This window comes from Saccharomyces paradoxus, chromosome X (genome assembly GCF_002079055.1).
Source record: "Saccharomyces paradoxus chromosome X, complete sequence".
Taxonomy (NCBI): Eukaryota; Fungi; Ascomycota; class Saccharomycetes; order Saccharomycetales; family Saccharomycetaceae; genus Saccharomyces; species Saccharomyces paradoxus.
In genome coordinates this window covers 646,718-672,306 of record NC_047496.1, presented here as the reverse complement: position 1 = coordinate 672,306, position 25,589 = coordinate 646,718, and the positions used below count along the sequence as shown (strand labels likewise).

Sequence of the window (25,589 nt, the reverse complement as noted above, 5' to 3'; positions counted from 1 at the left end):
TGCGGGAGAATTCCTCTTATAAAGAAACGTTGGGCATATATTAATATATTTGTTTGCATATTTACAGATATATTACGACAAAGAAAACAATGACTCGGAAAGATAAAACGGTTTCATATTAACGGGTGTTTTGTAGCCCATTCACGATCCTGATATTAGTATCCAAAAACCGATTCACACAGTTAGACAAACATTGCTCTTCTTGTGAACTTAAATTAGGATCGTTGACAGACTCAACGCATTTTTTAAAGCATATATTAGTAAATTGATGGATTGACATTTGAACTTTTTGTTTGGAGTTCTCACCCTCCAAGAAAGTGGCAATTTCCCTTTTGGAAGTGTCATCAAGAGAGGCCAGATCAGATGTTGATAGGGAAGACATTCTTTGTTGCTTGCGGATTTGTTTTTCTTTTTGCCTCTTCTTTCTGCAAACTTTCTTTAAGATGGATGCTTCCACCTCTTTTTACGTTTAATTGGTAATTAACCGGTTCGCTTTGATGTGCAGTGGAACAAACAATACGCAAATGACGACAAAGAGGGATAAAAGCAAACGGTAGAAAAATACCACTAAAGAAACATGGACACCGAGAAGGATATCCTGGATGTATACATAAAGAACTTGGAGAACCAAATTGGAAACAAACGATATTTCTTGAAGCAAGCTCGAAGTGCCATCGATGAGATCACGAAAAAATCTCTGGATACAGAGGGGAAACCGCTTGATTTTGAGATCTTCGCAGAGTTATTAAGAAAACCCATGTTCTTGTCAGAGAGAGCTGATCCTATCAGTTTCAGCTTAAGCTCGAATTTTTTGTCTTTGAGAGCGCAAAGTTCCAGTGAATGGCTCTCGGTAATGGACGATCAATCTGTTGATAAAAAGGCGATGTTGTCGTTGCAGAACAATATTAATAGTGACTTGAAAGAACTGCTACGAAAACTGCAGCGTCAAGTGTGCATTATAGATGATACGAAACAAGACCGAGCCCATGTGAGAACACGAAAAGCCAGAAATAAGGAGCTTTGGAACTTACTGGAGGACTTTCTCAAGAGTTATTTAGTGCCAAATTTGGATGATAATGATCAGCCAATAGATAATCTAACAAGCGAAGTCACATTGTTATTAAAAAGACTGATCGAGCATGATTTGAGTCTGACATTACGAGACTTTTCATCTAAGACGATGCCAATATACAGGCTATTACTTAGGGCAAATATAATAACAGTAACTAAGGGCTCCTCAAATCCAGAAACTAAATATATCAAACTGATAAATTTCAACGAGACTAGTCTGACATAAGTAATACTTTATAGTCAAAATGTGCTCTGTATACAGTGGTGTGGGGATGTTATAAAGCGCCAAAATCTGAAAGATCATATAAGTCTGCAGTAACCGTAGATTGTTCAGCAAAAGCTCTTGACTTCCTCATTCAATAGACTGTCACCAAAAGGCCCTAATACAATACGATATATAAAAGTGTTGTATGGTAGTCACATACCAACTTTGCTATGAGTAAAAAATTATCATTGGAAGAGAGGCTTTCCTTGGCTACTAAGAAAGGAAGGAAGAAAAATAAAAGGTCAACGTCAAATTTGTCGTCACCATCGCCTGTGGTGCTGCCAAACAGTGAACAAGAAAGTATTAGTATATCAGCTGACGATCCGGCTCCTGATGTGGGGTCAATTGATAATACTGAGGACGTAGATGATTCCACGGTACGATCAGAGAGCACTGTTGAAAGCGATACACGTAAGCCAGATGCAATTCCTGTCAATGATGTGGCGGATGCCGATCACAGCAGGACTGATTCCTCCAACGATACTGTAGTATCATTGCCTAAATGGCTACCTGAAAATTACACTGAACTCACTGTGAAAGAATTAGTCAAAGAAATTAGTCCTGAATATCTAAGACTGAACAAACAGATTAATGACCTAACTAACCAAGTGAGCAGGAAATCACAAATTGAAACCACGGATTCTAGTTTTTTTAAGTTGATTAAGGAGAAGGACGATTTGATAGATCAGTTAAAGAAAGAAGGAACGAAATTAGCGGAAACTGAGTTAAGGCAATCTAATCAAATTAAGGCCTTAAGAACAAAAGTGAAAAATCTAGAGTATGAGGTATCTGTACTAAATGAGGATTCTGCTCAGAATGTAGAGAACTACAATGAACTGCAATCGTTGTATCACAATGTACAAGAGCAACTGACGGAAGCTACACACAAATTAAAAGATACGGATAAACAAAATGAGTTAGTTGAAACATTAGAGAAAAACTTAAGGGAAAAAGATGATTTGATCACAAGTTTGCAGCAATCTTTAGATGATATGAGGGCATTGCTTGAAAAAGAGAAAAATGAATTCCAAACGGAAAAGAAAGCACTACAAGAAGCAACTGTTGATCAAGTAACTACACTAGAGACAAAACTAGAACAACTGAGAATAGAATTGGACAGCTCTACCCACAGTTTAAACGCTAAATCCAGTAGAGATATTGTTGATGATCAACACAGTTCCGAAGAAAAACAACACGCATCTTCCAAATACAATCGACTCAAGGAACAGCTTGAGTCGTCCAAGGCCAACTGGGATAGCATTGAATACGCTCTGAACACTAAGATTGTTGATTTGGAAAACCGCTTTGAATCCACAATGAGAGAAAAAAATAATATTGAAGAGAGATATCAAACCGTCTCACGTTCATCGGAAACATTAAGTGTGCAGTTAGAAAAAGAACGAGAAAATCATTCAAAGGCAGTTTTGGAAGTAAAAGAACTGGAGAAGCAGGTAGAGACATTGAAATCATCATTGCAAAGTATAAGTGATGATTACAATTTACTGAAGAAGAAGTACGATATACAAAGGTCCCAGTTGGAGAAAAATGAGAACGAACTAAAGCCACATCAAGAAAACAGTAATGAGAAGATTATAGATAAAATACCTGTAGAATTAACCAGTAGGCTAAATTCTATGGAAGGAAATATAGAAGACGAATGGACTTTACCTCAAGAAAACTCTATGCTATCACTATCAATGTCAAAACTGGGAGAACTAGAAGGTGATTCACCTCTAAAACCCATTGACGATGAATCACACGAAACAACATGTAGTGAAGAAAGCCAACATTTTGATAGAAAAAATGTAGATTTTAGCATTGATGATATTCCAGAAGAAGCTGCTGATTTACAAGCAATCAGGGAAGGCGAATCAATGAAATCGTTAAACAACACGTCAATACCATACAGAAGAGCAAGCGTTCAGCTGTCAAATTCTAACGGCCACATAAGCGCCCATTTAGTGAACAAGCTAAGTACGGAGTTAAAAAGGCTGGAAGGAGAATTATCAGCTTCAAAGGAATTATACAATAATTTGCTGAAGGAAAAGGCAAAGGCAAATGATGAAATCTTGAGACTACTGGAGGAAAACGATAAATTTAGTGAGGTGAACAAACAGAAAGACGAGCTCTTAAAAAGAGTTGAACAAATGCAAAGAAAGTTGGAAACCTCTTTACAACTACTAGGCGAAAAGACTGAACAAGTGGAGGAATTAGAAAATGATGTGTCCGACTTAAAGGAGATGATGCATCAACAAGTCCAGCAAATGGTGGAAATGCAAGGAAAAATGAGGTAACAAAAATACACCCTTATCTTTAGATTCGAGTTTAAATATGAAATGGTTAATAATGATATCTATATGTATATATATACATACAAACCTCAATTGCAACATATTGTTAGTCATTAGTCATGACCTTGAGCTTTAGCGAGGATAGTATGTTCTTCGATGTCTTCAGCGTCCCAAGGGTAACACAACCACTTGTCAGGAACAGTTTGCGCAGCAATGTAACGTCCTGAATTCATCATAGAATCAGGTAATCCAGCTCTTTTTGGCTTGTCCTTATTATGTAAAACAAAGATAGAGAAAACAGTTTGCTCACTCATTCTATTTAAAACCTTTTGCTGTTCAGCGATTTCTTTTTCCAGCTCGGAAACAGCATAATGGAGGGTAGTTCTAGTATCGTCAACTTCATCAACAATGAGGACTTTTTTTCCAATTAAGGAATCGAAGTGTTGATTCAGAGCACCGAAATCCAGCCATTGTGTTCTGATAACCTCTTTACCGATGGTTTCTACACTATCATCCAACCCTAAATCTTCATACAAAGATAAACCAATGGCCTGAATTGGAATATTCTTTTGTCCTTTTGTTTTTAAAAAGGACCTAATAATTCTTGCAGGAATCATACCACCACCAGTGATGGCGATAATAATATCAGGCCTTTCATTTCTAGCTAAAATGTGCTTAGCCACTCCCTGACAAAGCTTGTGAATATTATTATAGGAGATGTACATTTTCTCATTTTCTGCCATGTTGGCACAAGTATATTTTTGAAGTGGTCGGTGGTTATGAAATCTAATACTAGAATGGGTATACAAAACAAGAGCCTGAACAAAACTCAGATATTTTTCTTTCCGATTTGATTACGAGGCCTTTTTCAGCTTAGAGATAAAAAAAGCTTGTGACTTTTTTAGGTTCATCGCATTGACTCCAGATAAAAAAAAATACGTTGTCCTTGTATAAGGGTATCTATTGCCTGATATCAAGCCAAAGCCAACCGATCAGAACAAAAGGAACGGGCTTTGAGCATCATGTCCTCTCTCCTCTCTCCTCTATCTAAATTATGTAGTCCAGTGTTTCTTTCAATATACAGTTGCCGTTTAGTTCAATCAGGCGTTCATAATTCCCATGAACAGTTCTTGATCAGCCGGCGTCAAATGTCTCATAATTCCCTGATACCTATTACTGTCGACATGTTGTAGGTTCATAATGGACTCCTTAAAAACCTTGTATACGTCAACGGTGTCCAGGATCGACCCTGTTAATGGGTCCTCTTCTAGGTCATCGAAGGTTTCCTTTGCGTCATAACCATCTACAAAGTCTAAGGAATCTGATCTGTTTTTTATCAGTTCCAGATATTTCTCGGCAAGGTCCCCTTCGTCATCATTCTCATCGTCGTCGCCGACATCAAGGAATTTTTCATCCCACTTGGCATCCCCTTCGAGACCAGATGATGAAAATTCCTTGCGTTGGTTAGCTAATTGCCTTAGCGCTGCCGGTAACCTTGAAGCTAACTGTGTAACAGTGCTTCCTAATTCTGGAACCAAATTTTCCAAGTTCAACATAGAATAATCGTTGCTTTCTAACTTCAATATAATTTTTAACAGCGCAAGGACTGATAATTTGATATCGTAGCACCTTTTATAGTTCGGAATATAGTCCGTAACCCACGTCTGAAAGAAAATTTCAAGACAACCCTGTTGCTTTAGGTACTGCAACGTGACCAAAGGTTCTGTTATCAGATTTGAAATTACGACATTAAAAGCAGTCACACTAAATACAACATTAGTTTTCAGTTCATTCTTTTGAGTTAGAATAGCGTTGACAACATCTGTTAACAGGCGCTCCCTATATTGTTGGGGTAAATTCTCATCTAATGCAAGAACCAACTCTTGCGATAAATCAAAAACTACTCTAAGATCGTCTAGGGCATTTTCTTCAGCGATAACAGCCTTTTGGTATATTTCAAATATGATCTTGGTGTAAAATTCATTCTTTCTTAATTCATCCTTTCCGTAAATAAGAATATTGTTTAGGGCTAACATGAAATCGCTTAAGTAATAAGAGACCATACTATCAGTTTTTCTATTACATTCTCCAATCAACTCTAAAATTTTCCAGCTGATGGGAGTAATATCTCTTAGTAAGAATGTGGAGTTCTCCACAAACTCACAACATTCACGATAGAAATCCTCGATATCGTTTTTCAAAATAAACTCTGCAGCTGGATAAAATGACTGTTCCAAGTTTTTTAAGATTTCAGGTGAATTTTCAAAAGACAACAGAATAGATATCGTAGTTGACAAAATACCTAGAGCCGCCATTTGCTTGTCGGATTCATCGGGAATGTTATCAACGTTCGCGAAGGAATCTGGATCCAAATTAGAGGCTTCATGTAGATCAATAGCTATTTTTAAAAACTGCTGGACCAAGGTATTCATTAATTCAACACCAAAAGGCTGTAATTGCTCAGCAAATTGTTCTACAAAATCTTGCATGACGCCTGAAATTACATCAGATTCAAAATCATTAGACAAACTTAGTAATTTTTGCATGGTAGGAACAACATGCCCGGATAACTTCATATTAAATTGATCATCACTAATAAAAGTTTGCAATGCCAACGCAGCCGTCAATTCTACAGGTAACGAATTATGGGGGTTATTTAGACAATTCATAACACCTTCATAGATAGTAGAGGTTATTATTGGGTCTTTAAAATCCATAGAACCCAGCTTCGAACAAATGTCACAAACACGGCTTTGCAGAAACCCATATTGGGACTTGAAAAAAGGTAAAACAAATGTCAATATAAACTTTTCCATCTCACTGGCAAATGGAGAATCTTTAGTTATTAAACGGTCAATAATGCTAGAGAATATTCTCAAACATGACTCAATTTGCAAGGCATTCTCTAACGTAATATTGTTGTAGTCACCAACGGCGTTTTGTAAAGTTGAGACCATGAACTCCAAGGTCGGCTGTAAGGTCGTTTTACCACGTTTCGTAACGCATGTCGTTAACAAAGCTAGTGCAGCAAGATCTGGGGAATAGCCAACATCCCAAAAGTCCATATTCCGGTTAATATATTCTTGAGGGTCATTATCGAAGGTTTCCAAAGTCTCAGGACTAGGCTTTAGCAGCGGAAAAATAACATGTTGAAGAATAACATTATAGTGCTGCCCAACAAGTTTCCAAGTTGCCTTCTGAACAACACACTGTTCGATAAGGTTCAGTATGTAATATAAGCATTCGTCACTTAACCACAACTGTCCAGTTCCCCATTTCTCGATTTGCTCGAAAATGACTTGCAAAAATTGAGTCAAAAACTGTTCGCAGTACATCTGTTTAAACTCATCATACTGAAACTTTCTTGTTAGTGAGGTTGATGCATACCTCTGAAAAAGTCTGTAAAGGTTTGCAAGAGCCCATTTCTTACATTTGACCCATGGATTTTTACTTCTGATTTCAATGTCAGATATGGCCAGAACTTCTTGAGGCAATGGCTGCTGAATGATACTGACAAAAAAACATGCCCATGGAGTAAATGATTCGGGGCGTTGTAATGTAAATGGTAGATCATGGTATGAAACAAATTTATAAATTTTGACGATTAATCTTACCAATTCGCCAATTTGCTCGTTATTCATGTATTTGCCATCCTGGAAAAGGACATCTGCGCCGTAATTTAATAAAGCAGGGAGATAATTTAAAATCAACTCCTCCAAGTCCTGTCTTTCATCATTATTTTTCCACCTGTAGGTCCTAAAAATCTCAGCAAGACACAGGAGCCCGACATATGTTACAGTGATGTCTTCATTTGAGAGTAATTCTAAGGAACTTGGTAATAGATTGTCCCATTTTTTGCTAGGGTAATCTTCTGAAATAATTACAGTAAGGGCAGATTTTAGCACTCTGATACAGCGCGGGGAGGTCTTGGACACGCTGACCATTGTTTTGATTAACATGTCTTTTACTACTGGTTTTTCATCCGGATCGACATGTGAATCTAGTAATTCATTTGAACCTTGTCTGGCATCAGCACACCATCCGTATGTAATTTTGTTCTTAAAATATAAGGACGCTGATAATTTGATGTTTTCTGGAACTTCATCAGCAGCAATGATATCCAGGCATGCGCCTAAGAATCCTGGTACTTTACTTGCATTTTTAAGATGTGTTTCCGCATTAGTTCTTACGGCAGCGTTATGGTCCAAAGTACAGGCGAAGCACTGTAATAATTCTGTGATATCCATTGAAAATAAAGTAACTTCGTCAAAGTCAAAATTATATCAAATACCCACGAAAAAATGATTGATTATGCTGAAATATATAAATGAATGTTGATTTAGATATGCTTTTTTTGCTGAAGTAAGCATTGCAAATTTTTCATTTTCTTAGACGTAAGAAAAATGGTATAGCGCATCATCACACCGCATAGTGAATAAGGAAAAGATACTATAAGGTCAACATAAAGGCAATTAGTAGATGTTGTCATAGAATGCTTTAGTGAATTTAAAAAGCGAATCTAATTAATATATAGCACACTACTCTACAATGACCAACCTGTAGTTAGAGACTGCGATTTCATTTTTTTTTCATCTAGCACTGGAAAGGGATGGGCTTCCGTATTGAAAACAACTTTGGTTAAATCAAAGTCGTCTAAAAACAATATGTATAAATACTTTAGAGTTTCTGCCAACCAAAAACTTTCCATGTTGTTAGATTTCTTTGTAGGTAACGTGATACAATCACTCAAACTTGTAAATCGTCTCAATTTTGGGTCGCTACAATCAATACAAGTATTTTCAAAGAAGCTATTTGCGATATTGGCCCCCCATTCACGATATTTGTCGTTATGAGATAAATGATACATAAACATGATCGATTCCACCGTTTCTGGTCTTTGTAGGTTATGCCTATCGAGTGGTTTTACAAAAAAATCACCCAGAGACGACTGCCACCAACCACTTTGTTTTATGTTTCCATCGTTGAAAACAACGATTTCAGGAGCGAGCCCTGAGGAAGACTGGTTGTACATTTGATAACACGTGTTAGTTATTTCTTCAGCTAAATCCCAGTCACTCTTCCTTTCAGGAAAAAGAGAGAAAAATGGACGTCTGCGAGCCTCTTGGATAGAAAGGCCCTCGGTAGAGCCCGATGCTAACAATCCTCCCATAAAGCAAACGAGATGATCCATCTTTGGGGAAAATTGTCCCTGTAAGCCTTGTTCTCTTTCCCCAATGTACCAGAGAGAAGAAGGTTTGGATTGTGCTAATAAATATTTTTTCATACCTTCCATGGATTTTCTATACAGGTCATAATAAAGCTTTTCGTGCGTCAGTAGGTATTGTTTTAGTAAATACTCATAAAAAGAATCACCTCTTGATCCGAACCGGATAGTCGAACCACCGAACCTCCCAGTATCCGGGAAAGTATAAATTGGAACTAATCCATCGTAGGTATTCAGAAGATCGTTATTTTTGTATAATGGTTCGTAAACACGCTCCACCAACTCCCAGTAAGTACGGTTCCCCGTCAAATATGCCAGGTATTTGAATTCCATTTGTAACGTAGTGAATTCTGCGGTAGAAGACGCACCTCCATCGGCATGGTTCTTAATACCTTGACCACTACGAAGGTTTACACTAGAGTATGGAATTCCGGTCTGAGAGGATAAAAATGCCAAAGCAAGCCTATCCCCCAAATCGACCGCCTTGTTGAAGTAGACGGTCTTATTACCCACTTCAAATAGATCAGAGAGGTGATACGCGGATAATAAACCTCCAAGCATTCTAATAGTAGTTTCGAAAACATTCACTTCAGCGTCAATATCAAAATCCAAGACGTTGTTTATCCATTCCTCCGACTTCAGAATTTCTGCCTCGAACTCACTTTTGTGTAGTGTGGAGGAGTTATACATCAACATCAAAGTGTCCACCGAATCTACGATAATCCAGCCCAACGGCTGGTTGCCGCGAGGCATATTATGGAAAGTATGCTCGATAGGGCCATACACATCATATCCCCAGCCATGCTTATAGTAGTCTCTCCAGGATGCCAAGAACACGCTTTCAATCTGATCTCTCATTTCTCCGGCTTCCGGTGACTTCCTTTCAAATAATTCGTACCGTGGCACATAATATGCAATTGCTATGATAGCAACAACGGTTGCAACTAAGATACCAATGAAGTTCTTCATTAAAATATCTTTCAATGTTTAACCTTTTATTGCCTTTTTTGGCTGCAATTTGTTTCTTAGCAAAGTACAATTCTTTTGTTCTTTCGTTTGGCGAAACTGAAAATTTCCAATAATAGCTCCCCCTAAAGAAAAGACGTTACAACCTAAGTGCATTTAAAAAGGTTAATAACATATGTTTAGAATACTATTCAAAAATGGCAGTATTCATGTCAAAGATCCTGTGTATAAGAGCTCGAATAACCGACAATGATTGACAGTGTATTCCGGTAAATCCCTCCAAAGCCAGTAAATATGACTGACCTTCATGCGTGGAGGTAGAAATTGAAAATCATGATAGCGCCTTCTGCATTTTACAACAGCTCGGTCTAAAATTAGTCGTATATTCTGGATACATAACGATAGTAGAATGTACATAATGAAATTCGTTCGCTGAAGCAAGAGCTACATAAGCAGGAAAGAGAAGACGAACAGAAGAGAAAATGATATCCAGAACCATTGGTGAATCCATTCCGCCCAACACAAAGCATGCTGTATCCGTGTGTTTGCCCACATGGGAAGCTACAGTAGGTTATGAAGAGGGTGAGAGCGACATAATAAACTCACTTACCACTGGATATCCAAGGTTCTTCGTGCACAAGTCAATAAAAAAGCTATGCGAAGTTCTATGCGCTAAGTACTCCATGGAAGATGAAACTTGTCTTTGCTTCCCCTCTTACAGGGTTGCTAATAGGTGCAGAGAGTTCATCAAAGTGAAAACAGGCCTTTCTACCAAAGTACGCATCTTACAATTGTGTACACCTAAACCTGTGAACCAAGAGGAGAAGCTCTGGAAAAGGGAATGTAAAATCACGGTGGTCTTTGTAGATCGGGAAATATTTCCAGTGATGAAACAGTATTGGCAACATTCTGGAGAAATCGTATCTAGTAGAATGGCAGAGTATATTCTCCATGAATTACAAGTCAAGGATAATCTTAAGAAGATGGAAACAGTCGCTGATGGCAGAAAATTTATGGCCGAAGATGAAAGTAGAGTGAACGAAGAATATGTGGAAACGAGATTTGGAAGAAATTTAAACTTTCTTGCTGCTGATAAAGCTAAATATTTAATACGAAAGAGGATTGCTACAAAAGTTGTTGAAAAACTTGACTCCGAAAGCTTATCGGACTTATTCTCTTTTGAACATTATAACGAGAACAACGGTCCCTTCAATATTGGTAATGGGGAATCTCTGAATGGTGACCAGTTGAATTCAGACGTCCCTGCCGAAACAATCAACTCTATGGGAGAGAGTAGTGCCAACAGTACTTTTGAAAACATGGCTACAGATGACTTGAAGTTTCATGTCAACCCTGATACAGATGTTTATTTATTTCCAAGTGGGATGGCTTCCATTTTTACTGCCCATAGGCTACTTTTAAACTTCGATGCCAACCGTTTGTCTAGGTCTTCTACTAGGCAGGATAAGTTGATTGGATATGGACCCCCGTTCAAGAAGACTGTCATGTTTGGATTCCCATATACAGATACCTTGAGTATTCTTCGGAAATTCAATCACACGCATTTCTTGGGACAGGGAGACTCAACGTCAATGGACGCTTTAAAGAACATTCTACATTCTGGTGAACAAATACTGGCGGTCTTCATAGAAGCTCCATCGAACCCACTATTGAAAATGGGAGATTTACAAGAACTGAAAAGGCTATCGGATCTATATTCATTTTACATTGTGGTCGATGAAACTGTTGGTGGCTTTGTGAATATAGACGTATTACCGTATGCTGATATTGTTTGTAGTTCTTTGACGAAAATTTTCAGCGGTGACTCCAACGTTATTGCAGGTTCCTTAGTGCTGAATCCTAGGGGCAAGATTTATGAGTTTGCTAGGAAGTTTATGAAGACAGAAGACGGCTATGAAGATTGCTTATGGTGCGAAGATGCATTATGCTTGGAAAGGAATTCAAGAGACTTCGTGGAACGCACAATCAAGGTGAATACGAACACTGATATATTACTAACAAAGGTGTTATTGCCTCAGGTAGGAAAATTGTTCAAGAAAATATATTACCCTAGTTTAACATCAGGGGAGACCAAGCGGAATTATGACAGTGTTATGTCTACAAAAGATGGTGGGTATGGAGGCTTATTTTCATTAACTTTCTTTAATATCGAAGAGGCAAAGAAGTTTTTCAATAATCTAGAATTGTGCAAAGGACCCTCCCTCGGTACGAATTTTACTTTGGCCTGCCCGTATGCTATTATTGCCCATTACCAGGAATTGGACGAGGTAGCTCGATATGGTGTCGAAAAAAATCTTGTCAGAGTGAGCGTCGGTTTGGAAAACAGCGACGTTTTATGCAAGGTTTTCCAACGTGCCATTGAAAAAGCTTTAGAGGAATGAAAGGCAAAGTGTTTATATGTATCTGAAAAATTTGTAGAAAAAAATTAATATTAATCGTCCGGACACGACAAACAGCGAAATAATTATTAGCAGTTAGCACATCATCGCAAAAATGGTGAAAGATGTATAAGTATGTAAAAAGAAAAAGCAAAAATAGAAAAGGCCTTACCAGTACCCCCCCTTGTCAGAGATAACATGAATGAGGATCTTTTCTACGATAGATTGCACCAACGATGTCCCAGAAAGTACCTGTTAGAAGAGTTGGAAACAAGCGAACCTAACGTAGTCCTGCATGCATCAAGGTTTGTTTTTGAAATGGAACGGGTGCAAAAGACGAACGCATATTATTGCAAATCCATAATCAAAACGCTCTTAGACAATGAATGTATCTTTGCTAAGGCACTCACAATTATCAATGATGGCGAAGACGAGATCGAGATATCTGATTATCTCTATGAGAAGTACATAGAGCTACTAAGCGTAGGCAAGCCAAATCCGATGATGAAAGACGTCGTAAGATACAGGTTTGACGAGGAGGTAAAGGTCAAAATTGAGGAAACGCCGAATTTGATCAGTGCGGCCAGTACCACAGGTTTCAGAACATGGGAGGCTGCCCTATACATGGGACATTTTCTCATTCATAAGCCGTTGCAAGAGTTGGCACTAATACAAGGACAAGAGAAGAACAAGAAGAAATTGAACGTTCTAGAGATCGGCGCTGGGACAGGCATAGTGAGTCTCGTCCTTTTGCAGAGATATCGCGAGTTCGTGAATAAGATGTACGTGACGGATGGCGATTCAGATCTCGTTGAGACACAGCTGAAAAGGAATTTTGAATTGAACGATGGATTACGTGAGAACAAGCCAGACATCAAGTTACAAAAGCTATGGTGGGGTAGCGACAGAATTCCTGAGGATATAGATTTAGTGGTTGGGGCGGATGTTACATACGACCCAACCATCCTTCCTGATCTGTGCAAGTGCTTGGCCGAATGTCTTGCCATAAACCGGTGTAAAATGTGCCTCCTATCTGCGACAATCAGAAGCGAGTCCACTGTCAAACTGTTTTCTCAAGAGTGCAATAAACTCGGCCTAAAATGTATCATAATTACCAGCACCGAGTTTGACGAGAATAACGAGGCCCGCATGAAGAAAGCCCTACAATTCAAACCTTTGATTGCACCCATACGAATCTACAAGATCATGAAACAATAGAATGCCAGTACAAGTACGACTACAAACATAATATATAACTAAAAGGAAAAAAAATATAGTCATCTTCTGACACTCGAGTCTCATTCAGCTAATCAAAACAACTAGCAATCCACTCGAGTTCTTATAAATGACCGGAAATTGATCTCTCCACATTACGCTTATCACGAATAAGATCGAGTGTTCAAATAAATAGCTCGATCTTCGTACTGTCTAATGCGGTGGATTAGTACTTTAGGACAAAGTTATTTTTTTTCGAAAGGAAATTTCAAAAGTAAAATAACCAATGAAGAGAAAAAGCGGAAAACAATTCAATGTATCAATGCTTTCTTTTATACTTTTTTTTTTCCAATCGGGCCGCTTATACACAGATTTTCTTCACAAAGACTTCCGTTACCCTATCAATTACTGGGACGTTAGGGCACAATCTAAGATATATGCTAGCCTACAACAAGTAACAAACCATGAATAAAGGCGCAAAGCTAATCGCATGCACCATAGGAGGGCATCGTCTACAACTGGTCTGCCGCCAATAGCCGACTCATTAGATAGTTGAAAAAATCTTGGGAAACGGAGCTAAACAACTCGGCAGATAACGTTTCCTGCAGCCTCCAGACTGCGTTAGGTGTAATTGTCGCAATTTGCGGCTGGCCATAACTATTCATGTTAGAACATATGGAGGAAGAAACAGTAACTGAACCAACGGAAATAACAATTTCATATCATTATACACGAATAAGATACGCAGACAGGGGTGAACCGCCTTAGGGGGGAGGTGTACAAGGAGGAAATTGCGATCTCGCCGCACGGTGTTGCATCGCGCTAATTCTCTGTAGAGCGACGTATAGGTGACTGCGTATGCGGCATCGACAATAGGTAACCAGACGAGCAACTTCCATTAAGGGAAATAACCTTCGGGAAACGGCCTATTGCGGATCGAACCGTCCGCATGTGGACGAGGGGCGCGTGCATTATGCATACGAACCGCGGCCGCTCGAATAAACGTGGACAATTTTGTTCCGTGTTGCTGGGCACTTTTCCGTTTGTCTTTCTTTTTCCCGCTTGACCCTGCATATATTAGAAACGAAAACAAAGAAACAAGGACTTCTTGGTTTTCCATAGAGTTTTTTCGTTAAACATTGGCTCTCTCAACACAAGTTTTTCTCGAAGACTCTTGCATAAAAAAGAAACTTTAGGGCGAAGAAGCTAAAAGACACTGGCGAAATCCAAATAAATAGGGCGGATAAAGATATTTATAAGTGCCGAAGCCAATATGTTTGTGAACGGTAATCAATCTAATTTCGCTAAACCCGCTGGTCAAGGTATTCTGCCCATTCCTAAAAAATCTCGAATTATTAAGACTGATAAGCCAAGACCGTTCTTGTGTCCTACATGCACTAGGGGTTTTGTCAGACAGGAGCATTTGAAGAGACATCAGCATTCGCATACCCGTGAGAAACCGTATCTTTGTATCTTTTGCGGCAGGTGTTTTGCTCGTAGAGATCTAGTGCTCAGGCATCAGCAAAAACTTCATGCTGCTCTTGTAGGTACGGGCGATCCCGGGCGAATGACTTCAGCATCAAATTCGAATTCTTCCTTTGCCCCTAAGCGTCGCCATTCCGTGGCTGCAGACGATCCATCCGACCTCCATATCATTAAAATAGCCGGAAACAAAGAAACTATTCTGCCTACCCCAAAGAACCTTACTGGTAAGACACCTGAAGAGTTGAAAGAAGCCGTGGTCGCTCTGGCCAAATCAAATAATGTAGAGCTCCCCGCCCCGGCCCCCATAATTAATAATAAACAAGTAAAAACTCCTCCTAGTAAGGCAGGCTCCCTAGGATTCAAAGAATTCAAATTCAACGCAAAAGGTGTACCGGCTCACTCTGCATCAAGCGATGCCGTTATCGACAGAGCGTATACTCCCTCTTCCATGCATAAGACGAAAAGACACGCGTCTTTCTCTGCATCCAGTGCGATGACCTATATGTCTAATAACAACAGTCCTCACCATTCCATTACCAATTTCGAGCTAATTGAAGACGCCCCGCATCAAGTCGGTTTTTCCACCCCACAGATGACTGCCAAGCAACTCATGGAAAGTGTCTCCGAACTAGATTTACCTCCATTGACTCTGGACGAACCGCCACAGGCTATCAAGTTTAACTTGAATCTATTCAATAATGGCCCCTCCGGACAGCCACAGCCACAGCAAAGTTCTACCTCTAGTACCATAGTGAACAGCAACAATGGAAGCACAGTTGCTACACCGGGGGTATATCTCTTGAATAGCGGTCCCTCTTTGACAGATCTTCTAACAATGAACTCTGCGCATGCAGGTGCCGGCGGGTACATGTCTACTCATCAGTCGCCATTTGATTTGGGCTGCTTCAGCCATGACAAACCGACAACTTCTGAATTTAACCTTCCTTCAAGCTTCTCGCATACTATGGTGTCAAATTCTACCACGGCTTCTAACAGTTACAGCAATTTGGCGAATCAAACCTATAGAGAAATGAGTAATGAGCAGCCGCTTTTATCCCTGTCTCCAAAAAACCCACCGACAACCGTTTCGGACTCCTCTTCCACGGTCAATTTCAATTCGAGCACCAATAATTTATTGGAATCATCAATGCAGACCAATGATAAGGATAGTAATGTCGATCCAGCTGCCATAGATGACAAGTGGCTATCTGAATTCATTAACAACTCTGATCCAAAATCTACCTTCAAGATCAACTTCAATCATTTCAATGATATCGGGTTTATTTATTCCCCGCCTTCATCAAGATCATCCATACCAACCAAGTCACCTCCAAACCTGTCAGCTGTTTCATTATCACCTCATTTAAACCTAGGCTTGAGTGGAAGCACAGATCTACCAGTTACACCACAAAACCAACTGAAGGAGCCTTCCTATTCTGACCCTATTTCCCACAGCTCTCATAAGAGGCGTCGTGATAGCGTCATGATGGATTACGATCTGTCCAATTTTTTTAGCTCAAGGCAATTAGACATCTCAAAGGTATTAACTGAGACAGAACCAGATAATTCTAATGTGAACGACGATATTCTCACTTTGTCTTTTTCCAATGAAACAGATTCTACTGAAACACAGAAACAGCCACCTGTACTTACTCCTTCGGACTTGTTATCGCCATTTTCTGTTCCTTCAGTTCCAGGGGTACTTTTTACAGATGAACTAAGAAGTATGATGCTAGTGGACAATAATATCGATTCGGAAGCTTTCCCCACAACCAGTCAATTAAACGGTTATGTGACTTACTACAGGGAAGAATTCCATCCCTTTTTTTCATTCGTTCACCTTCCTTCTATCATACCTAATATGGACAGTTATCCCTTGTTATTATCTATTTCCATGGTCGGGGCATTATATGGGTTCCATTCAACGCATGCAAAAGTGTTGGCCAATGTTGCAAGCACCCAGATTAAAAGAAGCTTGAAAGCTAGTGAGAAAAACCCGGAGACAACAGAGTTATGGGTTATACAGACATTAGTGTTGTTAACATTCTACGGCATCTTTAATAAAAATACAACAGTAATTAAGGGGATGCATGGTCAACTGACAACAATTATTCGCCTCTTGAAGTCTTCTCGTTTGAATTTACCTTTAGAGTCTATATGTCAACCGCCTATTAAGAGTGATCATATGATGGAATACGAGAACAGTCCTCATATGTTTTCAAAAATAAAAGAGCAATACAACGCACCGGATCAAATGAACAAAAACTACCAATATTTTGTATTGGCACAGTCACGCATCAGAACTTGCCATGCTGTATTACTTATATCTAATCTATTTTCTTCTCTGGTAGGTGATGATTGCTGTTTCCATTCAATGGATTTGAAATGTGGTGTTCCATGCTATAAAGAAGATTTATATCAGTGCCGAAATGCCATTGAATGGTCTGACCTATTATCTCAGTACAAAATAACGTTAGATTCGAAATTTTCATTGATTGAATTGTCTAATGGTAATGAAACTTACGAAAATTGCTTGAGGTTTCTTTCTACAGGCGATAGTTTCTTTTACGGGAATGCTAAGGTTTCGTTAAGTACATGTCTATCATTGCTGATATCTATCCATGAAAAAATATTTATTGAAAGAAATAATGCAAGAATCAGTAATAACAGCTATAACAGCAATAACATTGAGTTAGACGATATTGAGTGGAAGATCACTTCTAGACAACGGATCGATACAATGTTGAAATACTGGGAAAATCTTTATTTGAAAAATGGTGGCATCTTAACACCCACTGAAAACAGTATGTCAACAATAAACGCCAATCCAGCAATGAGGTTAATAATTCCGGTATATTTGTTTGCCAAAATGAGGCGGTGTTTAGATCTGGCGCACGTTATTGAGAAAATCTGGTTAAAAGATTGGTCCAATATGAATAAGGCTTTGGAGGAAGTTTGCTATGACATGGATTCATTGAGAGAAGCTACCGAATATGCCTTGAATTTGGTGGATGCATGGACTTCATTTTTCACGTACATTAAACAAGGCAAGCGCAAAATTTTCAACACTCCAGTATTCGCAACCACATGCATGTTCACTGCCATATTAGTCATTTCGGAATATATGAAATGTGTAGAGGATTGGGCACGCGGATATAATGCAAACAACCCTAACTCAGTATTATTGGATTTTTCGGATCGGATCTTATGGCTAAAAGCAGAAAGGATTTTGAGAAGATTACAAATGAACTTGATACCGAAGGAGTGTGATGTATTGAAGTCGTATACCGATTTTTTAAGATGGCAAGACAAGGATGCCCTAGATTTGTCAGCACTAAATGAAGAACAAGCACAAAGGGCCATGGACCCGAATACCGATATAAACGAAACAATTCAATTGATTGTAGCGGCAAGTCTGTCCTCTAAATGTTTGTATTTGGGTGTTCAAATATTGGGTGATGCGCCAATCTGGCCTATTATATTATCGTTCGCTCATGCTTTGCAATCAAGAGCGATCTATAGCGTTACGAAGAAAAGAAATACTAGAATATAAACCTGATTTATACAAATATATCACAGTGTCTATCTCTGCACTATAGTTATTAAAAAAATAAGAGCTTAGCACTATTATAACTATCATAATATACCATGTTGGTTCGAAAAGCTATTGTTCCATTCGGAGTTTACTTGAGTTTGCTGGCCCGGGTAAAAAAGATTTAACAAGGCAAGGGGCCGCTACTTATTATTAAAACAATTTCAGCGTAGACAATCAAGAATGAGAGAGACATATGAGAGAGGAAGGCCAACAAAAGGAGAGGACTGGTGTTAAAATGGCAGATCCTGATGACAATGAGGCCGAAGCCACTGGATTACAACAATATAGTGGTGAGACCACTCGTGATGGCAATGAAGAAAGCATGAATGATTCTTTCACATTAACATCTAGGCATAGAGGTAGGAGTAATACAATATCTAGTATTGTTAGTGGTTATGAGATAATGAAAGAACATATGGACAAGGAAAAGTTTATATACTTGATACTAGCGAGTCTACTTCTGTACATGGGATTTGTTGCCGCGTTTGCTCCTAGGACATCATTATCAAGAGACTTTCGGCGGTTTCACTCTTCCAGATTGACGAATGCGGAGGTTTATAGGATATACTTGAACTCGTTGCAACAGGAAAATAGAGCGAAAGAACACGTATACAAGTACGCCGGACACATGAGTAATGCTTTGAGTGATTCTTCGACGTTTAAATACACCTTGGACGAGTTTCTGGATATGGGGTACAAACCCAAAGTTGAAAAATATTATCCATGGATAGGCGACCCAGTAGACACTAAGGTAGCTCTTTTGGAAAATGGTAAAGTGGTCTATCAAGCAAGTATGATCGAGGATAAAATTAAAGGCGATCCCGTTTCTCACGCTAAGAAAAGGCAAAAGGGTTTCCATCAATATTCAAAAAATGGGAATGTAACTGCACGATACGTGTTTTGCAATTATGGTAGCATCGGTGATTATAAGCTCCTTTTAAAGAAAAACATTGATATTGAAGACAAAATCCACATCGTACGATCGGGTAAAATAGTATCTGGGTTAAAGGTCAAAAATGCGGAACTTTATGGCGCTTCCAGCGTTATTATATATACAGACCCATTCGACGATGGTAAGGTTACTGAAAAAAATGGGTTTTTACATTATCCTTATGGACCAGCAAGAAACCCAAGTTATATCATGAGGGATTCTGTTAATTATTTCAGCGAGACCCCGGGAGATCCGACTACCCCAGGGTACCCTTCCAAGGATTCTGACACTGAACATATGTCACCGGTAGGAAGGGTACCAAGAATACCATCCGTGCCGATGAGTGCCAGAGATGTCCAACCAATTTTAGAAAAATTGAACGGCAGGGGTTTTCAAATCGGGCCCGGTAGTAATATAAAAGATTTCGGATCATTTACTGGACCTTCAAGTCCTATCGATAAAGTCCATTTGCATAATGAGCTAACTTACAACATCAAAGAAATGAGTAGTATAGAAGTTAGTATCCCTGGTATATTCACTGAGGGAGAGATTATTATCGGAGCCCATAGGGATTCGCTAGCTTCGAGTAGCGCCGGTGATGCGAATAGCGGCAGTGCTATTCTTTTAGAAATTGCACGAGGTATGAGTAAATTATTGAAGCATGGTTGGAAACCACTACGCCCTATTAAACTAATAAGTTGGGATGGTGAAAGATCTGGCCTTTTAGGATCCACGGATTATGCAGAAGCTCATACCGCGATTCTCAGGAGAAGGGCCTTAGTGTATCTAAATTTAGATAATGCAATCTCTGGAACAAACTTTCATTGTAAAGCCAACCCACTTCTGCAAGACGTCATATACGAAGCCGCTAAGCTCACAGAATTTAATGGGCATGAAGACTGGTCGTTATACCACCATTGGAAGTACACTTCTAATGCCACCATTTCTCTACTTGATGGGTTGTCTAGTTACACTTCATTTCAATACCATCTTGGAGTACCCGCGGCACATTTTCAATTTAATGCCAATGATACTACAGGCGCAATCTATCATAGTAACTCTGTATTTGATAGCCCAGCTTGGCTAGAAAAGTTTACCAGTTCTGACTACAAGTTGCACAACACCATGGCCATGTTTGTTGGTTTGACAACGCTGATGCTGAGTGAAAACGAGCTAGCAAGATTTAATACACATGTCTACCTGAAGAAAATATATAACTGGTACGTCGCATGGTACTCAGAGCTATCATCGGCATTTCCTCAGGATTATGAAGTGAACCGCCTAGCAAAAAGGGTTCTAGACTTATTAAAAGTTGCCACTTGGGAGGATAGCATTCAATTTGATCAACAAAATGATATTCTCTATAAAGAGTGTAGAGAAGCTTTACCCGTTTGGGCTTTTTACAAAAAAATCAAGAGCTATATCAAACTGCAAAGATCCAACAGCAAATCAAAGCAGATCGACCAACTATTTATTACACACAGAGGACTGAAAGACAGGGGATGGATGAAGTACTCCCTTTTAGCACCTAGTAAGCTTCAGGGATCTGTCGGGGAAGTTTTGCCTGGACTTCATGAAGGATTAGCTGATATTGATAGAAACGAGGTCATTCAGTGGCTAACCGTTTTGCTAAGCCAGTTTAGCAACGTTCGGTATTTACTCCAATAAGCATCCAAATACCTCACCTTAGTATATACACTTATATATTTATATGTAGAGTGACATTGAATACCATGCGAGGTTATTTTGTACCTTTCCTATGAGGCAAGTTTCAATTCCTTATACTTGTCACCCACTACGTTGTGCGGGGCGGTAAGGAAAAGTGAAAGGGGACCAGAAGAATCATGAAGAAATTCGTAGATATATTTATATGAGAAAAAGGCAAAAAACTATCAATTCAGGAAGGCGTAGGTAAGTCAATCGAAAGCCATCTTGTTATTTAGTAGAAACGGAAAGAATGAGTTTAGAGGATACATTAGCCAATATGTCACTGTATGATGCCAAGAAATATTTCCGTAAAGCTCAAAATGTTGTATTCAACTATACTGAGATGGAGGGGAAGGTTCGTGAAGCGACCAACAACGAGCCTTGGGGTGCATCATCCACTTTGATGGACCAGATTTCTCAGGGCACTTACAATTTCAGAGAAAGAGAAGAAATTTTGTCCATGATATTCAGAAGGTTCACCGAAAAGGCAGGTAGCGAATGGAGACAAATTTATAAAGCCTTACAATTGCTCGATTACCTTATTAAACACGGTTCAGAAAGATTTATTGATGATACAAGGAATAGTATCAACCTAATCAGGATTTTAGAAACTTTTCACTATATCGATTCTCAAGGAAGAGATCAAGGTATTAATGTCAGAACTAGGGTTAAAGCTTTGATTGAATTATTGAGCGACGATAATAAGATACGTGCAGAAAGAAAAAGGGCAAGAGAAACAGCCAGGAAGTACAAGGGCGTTGCTGGAGGATCTGCCTCTGCTGACGGCAGTTTGAATTCCAAGGCGGGTTTCACTTCAACGAAAGTGCACGGTATTAGCGTGAGTGCTGATTTCGATAGTGACAATGAAGACAACGAAGATGGTTCTTTTAGAGGAAATGGATATAACGATAATGGCTCGAGAGCCACATCTGCTCCTGAGCAAGTGAAACAGGAACCAGAAGACTTTGTTGACTTTTTCTCTAATGACTCTTCACAGCCATCGAAAGAACTCATACAAGAAAATGACAAGAATGCAAATGAAGAAGAGAATGATGATGACGAATTTTCAGAATTTCAAAGCGCTGTCCCTGTTACTAACCCTGCCAATTCGTTTGACTTACTAAATACGAATCCAATTGGGGCTGTACCTGCTACCGCTAGTTCGATGTCTTTTTACAACAGCTCGACTACCAATCAAAGTAAAATTACCCCAGCCATCGCCGAACCTAAAAAAGTAGATCCTTTCAGCTCATTGTTTTCAACTGCAAAGGCATCTTCTGAAGCACCTAGTACTCCCAAAGCATCGCAAGCGAACGTCCCCGCCTCTAATCCCGTATCTAATAGCACAACCGCACTAAGTACGGATCAAGATGATGATGACGAATTCGGTGAAATGCATGGTGGAGCTGTCCAACAAGAACCAAATACCACCAATAACGATAAATCTTCGAAAGAAGTCGATTTGCTTTCCTTTTGAGTCATATCATTGGTTCAACATATTACGTAAATGTTTTATAACAATAGAGTGTACTTTGTAACAGGTATTATGAACATTACTATATAAACTCTATTGTATTTTTTTTTCTTATTTTTTCGTAGTGATGTGGTATAGTCTTGAAAAAAGTTTTAGATTTTTTTTGCATATAGAAGGGCGCATCTCCAGTTTATTTACATTTTGGTCATTCAAAACCATTTTAATTAAAAACACAGGAAAGAAATCATGAATCAATGGTTCAAGAGCTGAGTTTTGCTTCAAAACAAAAGTTTTTAAAATTTGCTAGTTTTTAGTTAATGAACTATAGCTACCCTTCTTTTGCTCGTTTATTTTTGCCTAGAATTATATAACGATTCATAACTTCACACATTAAAGTTAGCGCAACGAAAAAAAAAAGGCACAAGAGAAAAATCCACTGATTTTTCACATTTCGAAAGAGATTATTACAAAAGGATTTACCAATACTTCCTTCCAAAGCTTAACATCACCATGGCACTGGAAATTTTCGTTAAATTCAAATGTGCAAGTAGAGATATTAAGCTACTATGGGCATCTGTCTTTCTTAGACTTTTGTCTTATGGTTTAACAAATCAAGTTTTAACGCTTTTTTTAAATGCCATCAACATGACAGAGGATAAAATTGGGCTGTTCATGTCATTAACATTAGCAGGGGATGTGATTTGCTCTTACATTCTTACTTGGTATGCGGATTCCTGGGGCCGAAGAAAGGTTTTAGTGTATGGTTGTGCAATGATGCTGTTAAGTGGGCTGGTTTTCAGTTTTAGCGAAAATTTCACCCTCTTGCTAATATTTGCTATCTTTGGTGTCATATCGCCTTCAAGCGATGAAGTTGGGCCCTTCAAATCCATAGAGGAGGCCATGATTGCACACTTAAGCCCTCACAATGCAAGACCAGAAATCTATGCTATTCACGCCTTGGTTGGAACAATTGGAAGTGCTCTGGGTGCAATAGTCTGCGGTATATTTGTGGATCTCTTGAAAAAAACTGGTGTAGCCGCTACTGATTTACAATGTTATAAATTAGTTTTCTTATTGTATGCCTTCTTCGCCTTTTGCAAAATGGTCATCATGCTCTTATTATCTGATGCTACAGAATTGGATGGGCATTATGGACATACGGATCACGGTAATGAGGAAACACCTGAACCATTAGACGTCAATGATGAAACTGCACCATTGATGAGGCAAGCAACTCACCCAGAGGAAAGAACCAATAAACTATCTAAGGAAACAGTTTCGGTTTTGATGAAATTGTTAATAATCTTCATGGTCGACTCTCTCGGGTCCGGATTTATGACAAGTGGCTGGATGGTTTACTACTATAGTAAGCAATTTTTAATGGGATCTCTGGCACTGGGTACCTTATTTTTCGTAACTCAATTGGTTATGGCATCTTCCACCATCCCATCATCTATAATTGCCAGATGTTTTGGTCCAGTAAGAGCCACACTGCTGGTCCAGATTCCATCAGGAATATTTTCTATTCTTATTCCTATGGCCAAGGATTACTTGCCATTGTCTATCCTGTTTTTGAATCTGCATTTTGCAACAACTGCCATGGATGTCACACCAAGGCAAATTCTATTAACGAACATTATCAAACCAAGAGATTTAACCAAAGTTATGGGGGTGGTCAACATTGGAAAAACATTTGCTCGGTGTATTGGTCCAATATTTACAGGGGTACTTGCTAACAATAGCTATTTATGGCTATGTTATATTATTAGTGGGTCCTTGGTGATAACGGCAGATCTAATATTGGCATGCATGTTTTTAGGAGTGGATGCTAAAATTAAAGAGCAAATGAACCGCCGATAATTTAGCAGCAGGTGTAGGTGACTTATAGACATGTGTAGATTATTTTAAAAAGATGTTACGTGTAGAGACAATGCAAACTATACCAGTTAGGGTGTTTGACGCACAAAAAAGTACAACTAATAATATTTATTTTTATTTGATAGATTTGCATATAATATATTATTTAAAATTTGATAGTCCTATTTTTTTTACATCAAAAGATAAGATTGTATTATGTTATAAATTTAAACAATAGAGTGTACAAAGAAGATAAAAGAAATAGTAAGAAAAACATATGTAATATTGAAAATCTTTCACTTTTTTTAGCTTCTTAACGGTTAGACTTGGCAACACGTTCCAATTCATCCTTCTTCTTGATAGCGTAAGAAGTAGAAGAACCCTTAGCAGCATTGATCAATTCTTCGGCCAAAGTTTCAGCAATGGTTTTGATGTTTCTGAAAGCGGCTTCTCTGGCACCAATGGTCAACAAAGCAATAGCTTGGTTAACTCTTCTCAATGGAGAAACATCGACAGCTTGACGTCTGGCAGCACCACCACCACCGACTCTGGTGGTGTCTTCTCTTGGACCAGTGTTGGTAATAGCATCAACAACAACTTGGATTGGGTTTTGGTCAGTCAAGACATTGATGATGTCCAAAGTGTGCTTGATGATTCTAACAGCCTTTAATTTCTTACCGTTGTTTCTACCGTTCATCATCAAGGAGTTGGTCAATCTTTCGATGATTGGACATTGAGCCTTTCTGAATCTCTTGTTGGCGTAACGACCAGCGGTGTGAGCAACAAAGATTGGTTGTCTAACTTGAACGTAGTCAACCAAAGAAGCATCCTTAACTTCAACTTCTTCAAAAGACCATTTGTTGAACAACTTAATCTCGGTTTGAGCTTGTTGGACTTCTTCTGGAATTGGAGTAGCCAAGACGACTGGGGTGAATTCTTCAACAACTTCGAAATCTTCTTGAACTTCAACTGGAGCTTCGGTGTCAGACATCTTTGGAATGGTCGGTTATTTCTAGTCTCTTTTCTTGGTATTATGAAAGGAGTGTAATCAAAGTAAAAAAAGTAATTTTAATTCTAAATGAAATTTTAAGTATTGATAAAAAGTACAA

General features: G+C 38.8%; 13 protein-coding genes across 13 annotated transcripts; 8 read left to right on the top strand and 5 right to left on the bottom strand.

Moving 5' to 3' along the window:
• Positions 1–118: 118 nt before the first annotated feature.
• TIM8 (protein transporter TIM8) lies at positions 119–382 on the bottom strand (the record flags this gene model as incomplete). The annotated part of the gene is made up of 1 exon (XM_033911501.1): positions 119–382. The coding sequence occupies one exon, from the start codon at positions 380–382 to the stop codon at positions 119–121; it is 264 nt and encodes an 87-aa protein (XP_033767392.1).
• Positions 383–577: 195 nt separating this feature from the next.
• On the top strand, positions 578–1,297 carry MCM22 (Mcm22p; the record flags this gene model as incomplete). The annotated part of the gene is made up of 1 exon (XM_033911500.1): positions 578–1,297. One exon carries the CDS (start codon positions 578–580, stop codon positions 1,295–1,297), a length of 720 nt encoding a protein of 239 aa, XP_033767391.1.
• A 209-nt stretch (positions 1,298–1,506) lies between these two features.
• SGM1 (Sgm1p) lies at positions 1,507–3,630 on the top strand (the record flags this gene model as incomplete). Its single annotated transcript, XM_033911499.1, has 1 exon — positions 1,507–3,630. One exon carries the CDS (start codon positions 1,507–1,509, stop codon positions 3,628–3,630), a length of 2,124 nt encoding a protein of 707 aa, XP_033767390.1.
• Positions 3,631–3,740: 110 nt separating this feature from the next.
• XPT1 (xanthine phosphoribosyltransferase) lies at positions 3,741–4,370 on the bottom strand (the record flags this gene model as incomplete). The annotated part of the gene is made up of 1 exon (XM_033911498.1): positions 3,741–4,370. The coding sequence occupies one exon, from the start codon at positions 4,368–4,370 to the stop codon at positions 3,741–3,743; it is 630 nt and encodes a 209-aa protein (XP_033767389.1).
• Positions 4,371–4,727: 357 nt separating this feature from the next.
• Positions 4,728–7,874, bottom strand: NMD5 (Nmd5p; the record flags this gene model as incomplete). Its single annotated transcript, XM_033911497.1, has 1 exon — positions 4,728–7,874. The coding sequence occupies one exon, from the start codon at positions 7,872–7,874 to the stop codon at positions 4,728–4,730; it is 3,147 nt and encodes a 1,048-aa protein (XP_033767388.1).
• A 296-nt stretch (positions 7,875–8,170) lies between these two features.
• On the bottom strand, positions 8,171–9,820 carry MNS1 (mannosyl-oligosaccharide 1,2-alpha-mannosidase; the record flags this gene model as incomplete). The annotated part of the gene is made up of 1 exon (XM_033911496.1): positions 8,171–9,820. One exon carries the CDS (start codon positions 9,818–9,820, stop codon positions 8,171–8,173), a length of 1,650 nt encoding a protein of 549 aa, XP_033767387.1.
• Positions 9,821–10,299: 479 nt separating this feature from the next.
• On the top strand, positions 10,300–12,219 carry STR2 (cystathionine gamma-synthase; the record flags this gene model as incomplete). The annotated part of the gene is made up of 1 exon (XM_033911495.1): positions 10,300–12,219. The coding sequence occupies one exon, from the start codon at positions 10,300–10,302 to the stop codon at positions 12,217–12,219; it is 1,920 nt and encodes a 639-aa protein (XP_033767386.1).
• A 195-nt stretch (positions 12,220–12,414) lies between these two features.
• On the top strand, positions 12,415–13,434 carry EFM3 (protein-lysine N-methyltransferase; the record flags this gene model as incomplete). The annotated part of the gene is made up of 1 exon (XM_033911494.1): positions 12,415–13,434. The coding sequence occupies one exon, from the start codon at positions 12,415–12,417 to the stop codon at positions 13,432–13,434; it is 1,020 nt and encodes a 339-aa protein (XP_033767385.1).
• A 1,270-nt stretch (positions 13,435–14,704) lies between these two features.
• RSF2 (Rsf2p) lies at positions 14,705–18,469 on the top strand (the record flags this gene model as incomplete). Its single annotated transcript, XM_033911493.1, has 1 exon — positions 14,705–18,469. One exon carries the CDS (start codon positions 14,705–14,707, stop codon positions 18,467–18,469), a length of 3,765 nt encoding a protein of 1,254 aa, XP_033767384.1.
• A 235-nt stretch (positions 18,470–18,704) lies between these two features.
• VPS70 (putative zinc metalloprotease) lies at positions 18,705–21,110 on the top strand (the record flags this gene model as incomplete). The annotated part of the gene is made up of 1 exon (XM_033911492.1): positions 18,705–21,110. The coding sequence occupies one exon, from the start codon at positions 18,705–18,707 to the stop codon at positions 21,108–21,110; it is 2,406 nt and encodes an 801-aa protein (XP_033767383.1).
• A 289-nt stretch (positions 21,111–21,399) lies between these two features.
• Positions 21,400–22,626, top strand: ENT3 (Ent3p; the record flags this gene model as incomplete). The annotated part of the gene is made up of 1 exon (XM_033911491.1): positions 21,400–22,626. The coding sequence occupies one exon, from the start codon at positions 21,400–21,402 to the stop codon at positions 22,624–22,626; it is 1,227 nt and encodes a 408-aa protein (XP_033767382.1).
• Positions 22,627–23,133: 507 nt separating this feature from the next.
• On the top strand, positions 23,134–24,483 carry SPAR_J03010 (uncharacterized protein; the record flags this gene model as incomplete). Its single annotated transcript, XM_033911490.1, has 1 exon — positions 23,134–24,483. One exon carries the CDS (start codon positions 23,134–23,136, stop codon positions 24,481–24,483), a length of 1,350 nt encoding a protein of 449 aa, XP_033767381.1.
• Positions 24,484–24,793: 310 nt separating this feature from the next.
• RPS5 (40S ribosomal protein uS7) lies at positions 24,794–25,471 on the bottom strand (the record flags this gene model as incomplete). Its single annotated transcript, XM_033911489.1, has 1 exon — positions 24,794–25,471. The coding sequence occupies one exon, from the start codon at positions 25,469–25,471 to the stop codon at positions 24,794–24,796; it is 678 nt and encodes a 225-aa protein (XP_033767380.1).
• Positions 25,472–25,589: the final 118 nt, after the last annotated feature.